The following is a 2,223-nucleotide window of genomic DNA, read 5'->3' as shown; positions in this document are numbered from 1 at the left end:
CACCAATTTGCTACTTCTGACTTATCATACGAAGCCCCCCTACCATGTTTTTGTTTACCTTTTCAATTCGTGTCTTTTTAGTCCGTCCTTCCTCGTTTTATTTACAATAGTAATAAAAAGGTATTGTAAGGGACGGACTATTGGTATTCGCTTCGGTTCTGTCACTCGGTCGGTGCGTCTGTCTGTCTTATGTCCCCATAGAAAGGACTTATCCAAACCTAGTCGACCGTGATATATCAGAATAAAAGGTCTTGTGTTACCAGGATCACGGAAAATGGTGGATGCAAACATTTTGTCCAAGAAAACCATTAAAGCCAAAAATCCAAGAAAAACGTGGTTTTTGGGATTTTTTTTTCCACCATGTTTCTATCCACACCTTACACAAATGAGCTCTGATCTCGAAATTTGTCGCGATGACCTATGAACTCAAAGCGAGAAAGTTTTAGATAACATTTCAGTCGTTATTTTAAGACCGGTTTTAGCGTCACCTATGTTAAGCTACGGCGAGCAAGGCCAATAAATGGATGGGTGACTTGAACCTTATATTGGGAATAAAGGGAGAACGGGCTCTAGTCTTGATTTTAAATCATTACATGAAAGTAAAATCGAAAAATCAAATCAAGAATAATAATAAACTGAATATTAAACAAATTAGGTAGGTACATAGGTACTGATTTTCTTTAATCCTGATCGAATAAACTACGGGCTAAATAATTCCCGGAGGGACGGACCCAGCTTGTTACTATTACTTTGTTTTTAATAGACTACCACGACACTCTAAGTAGCGTCGATAACGGAGAACCAGTGGCGTAGCGTGTATGTATGGCGGCCATACAACTCAAAAGTTCACTCTAATGCCCATAAATATTAATGGCATGTACTGTGATGGGACTTGGTAGAACTGTGCATGAGCCCTACACGTCCTACACTTGAATTTAGACCACGCTACGCCACTGCGGAGAACTGAACTTATTCTTTCACACCTACACCAATATTGCATTATTTTTTTCTAAAAATAATAAGATCGCGGGCCACACAAGTGAAGGCCCGCAATTTGTGCATGCTGCTCTAATTTAAAAAAAAAAAAAAAAAAAAAAAAAAAAAAAAAAAAAAAACTTGCCAGCCTGGTTAGCTTGAAAGGTAGCACGCCTCTCCTGTAAACGCTAGGTCGCGGGTTCGATTCCCACCCGGGGAAAACTTTATCCTAAACAGATAAGGTTTGTTCTCAAAACGACTGGCTTTCTCTTATCCAGTCCTTCTCTCTTGGATTTTGGGGCGATAAGACATAAGAATACGGGCGTGGGAAATTGATTTTTTTTTTCTAATGAATTTCAAAGAGTAGCTTTTGATTAAAATTCCAGATTCCAGTGTTGCCACACGTTGAGAGAAACTTACCGCTGCCAGACGAATGTACAACTGTTTAGCCGGATATTTCTTCGAGTACTCCTCCAGTGTTCTAACAGCCTCGGTCATCTTGTTATCCTTGGACAAACTCACAGCTTTGATCAAAGCCACAGTCTCCGCAGCATCAGGATGCTTGGCTAGTAGTTTGTCACAGTACTGAGCACAGAGCACGTTCTGTTGAACAAAATAGGGTTTTCATGAAAAATATTCAAGGTCAGTTCTTCTTCAGGGGGTCAATCTCAACCAAAAACCTCTATTTACAAGGGGGAAAGGGGTCATAAACTCATAAATAATATGCTTCTGAGAATCTGAGATAAATATGTTGTTATAGCGGCTTTAGCTATAGGCGAAAGCTGATGACAAAATAGAGAAATCTCTTTCATCAGCCATACACCAGGGTGATGGTCTCTAGCCATGTTTAATTGGCTAGTCCTGAACCACAGTCAACCATCATGAGGACTTGTACTGGTCTGCCTAGGGGACGTTAAACAGAGAGTAGACTAGCGTCTGGCTGTGGAAATATAAACAGGGAGGAGAAAAGCTAACCCTAACCAGCCTAGCTAGCTGGCAGTTCCAAAGGGTTCTCCCTGCCTTTAAAGAATAAGCACAAGTACTCACGACTGCGGTTCAGGACGAGCCAATTAAACATGGCTAGAGACCATCACCCCAGTGTATGGCAGATACAAAAAGATGTCTTTTCTTTACTCTGCCAACACCATTCGGTGAAAGCTAAAGCCGCTACAACAACAACAACTTGTACCTACTTGTTCTTTTCAAGCAGAGCTGAGATAAATATCTACCTGATTAGTGTACAAGGCC

General features: G+C 40.8%; 1 protein-coding gene across 1 annotated transcript in view; it reads right to left on the bottom strand.

The window, feature by feature from the left end:
- The window catches only part of LOC103522845 (signal recognition particle subunit SRP72-like), a gene marked incomplete at its 3' end in the record, with an annotated part of 10,875 nt that extends 8,658 nt beyond the window's left edge, over positions 1-2,217 (bottom strand). The window contains exons 1-2 of the mRNA XM_008487933.3: positions 2,205-2,217; positions 1,396-1,578 (exon numbers count right to left, since the gene is read on the bottom strand). Of these exons, the coding sequence (XP_008486155.1) occupies positions 1,396-1,473 (78 nt within the window). The remainder of the gene's footprint in view (positions 1-1,395; positions 1,579-2,204) is intronic.
- Between the last annotated feature and the right edge of the window lie 6 nt (positions 2,218-2,223).

The sequence above is a fragment of the Diaphorina citri genome, unplaced genomic scaffold, assembly GCF_000475195.1.
Source record: "Diaphorina citri unplaced genomic scaffold, Diaci psyllid genome assembly version 1.1 scaffold11953, whole genome shotgun sequence".
Classification (NCBI taxonomy): Eukaryota; Metazoa; Arthropoda; class Insecta; order Hemiptera; family Psyllidae; genus Diaphorina; species Diaphorina citri.
The sequence above is the reverse complement of the archived record's forward strand: the minus strand, read 5'-3'. Positions and strand labels throughout refer to the sequence as shown.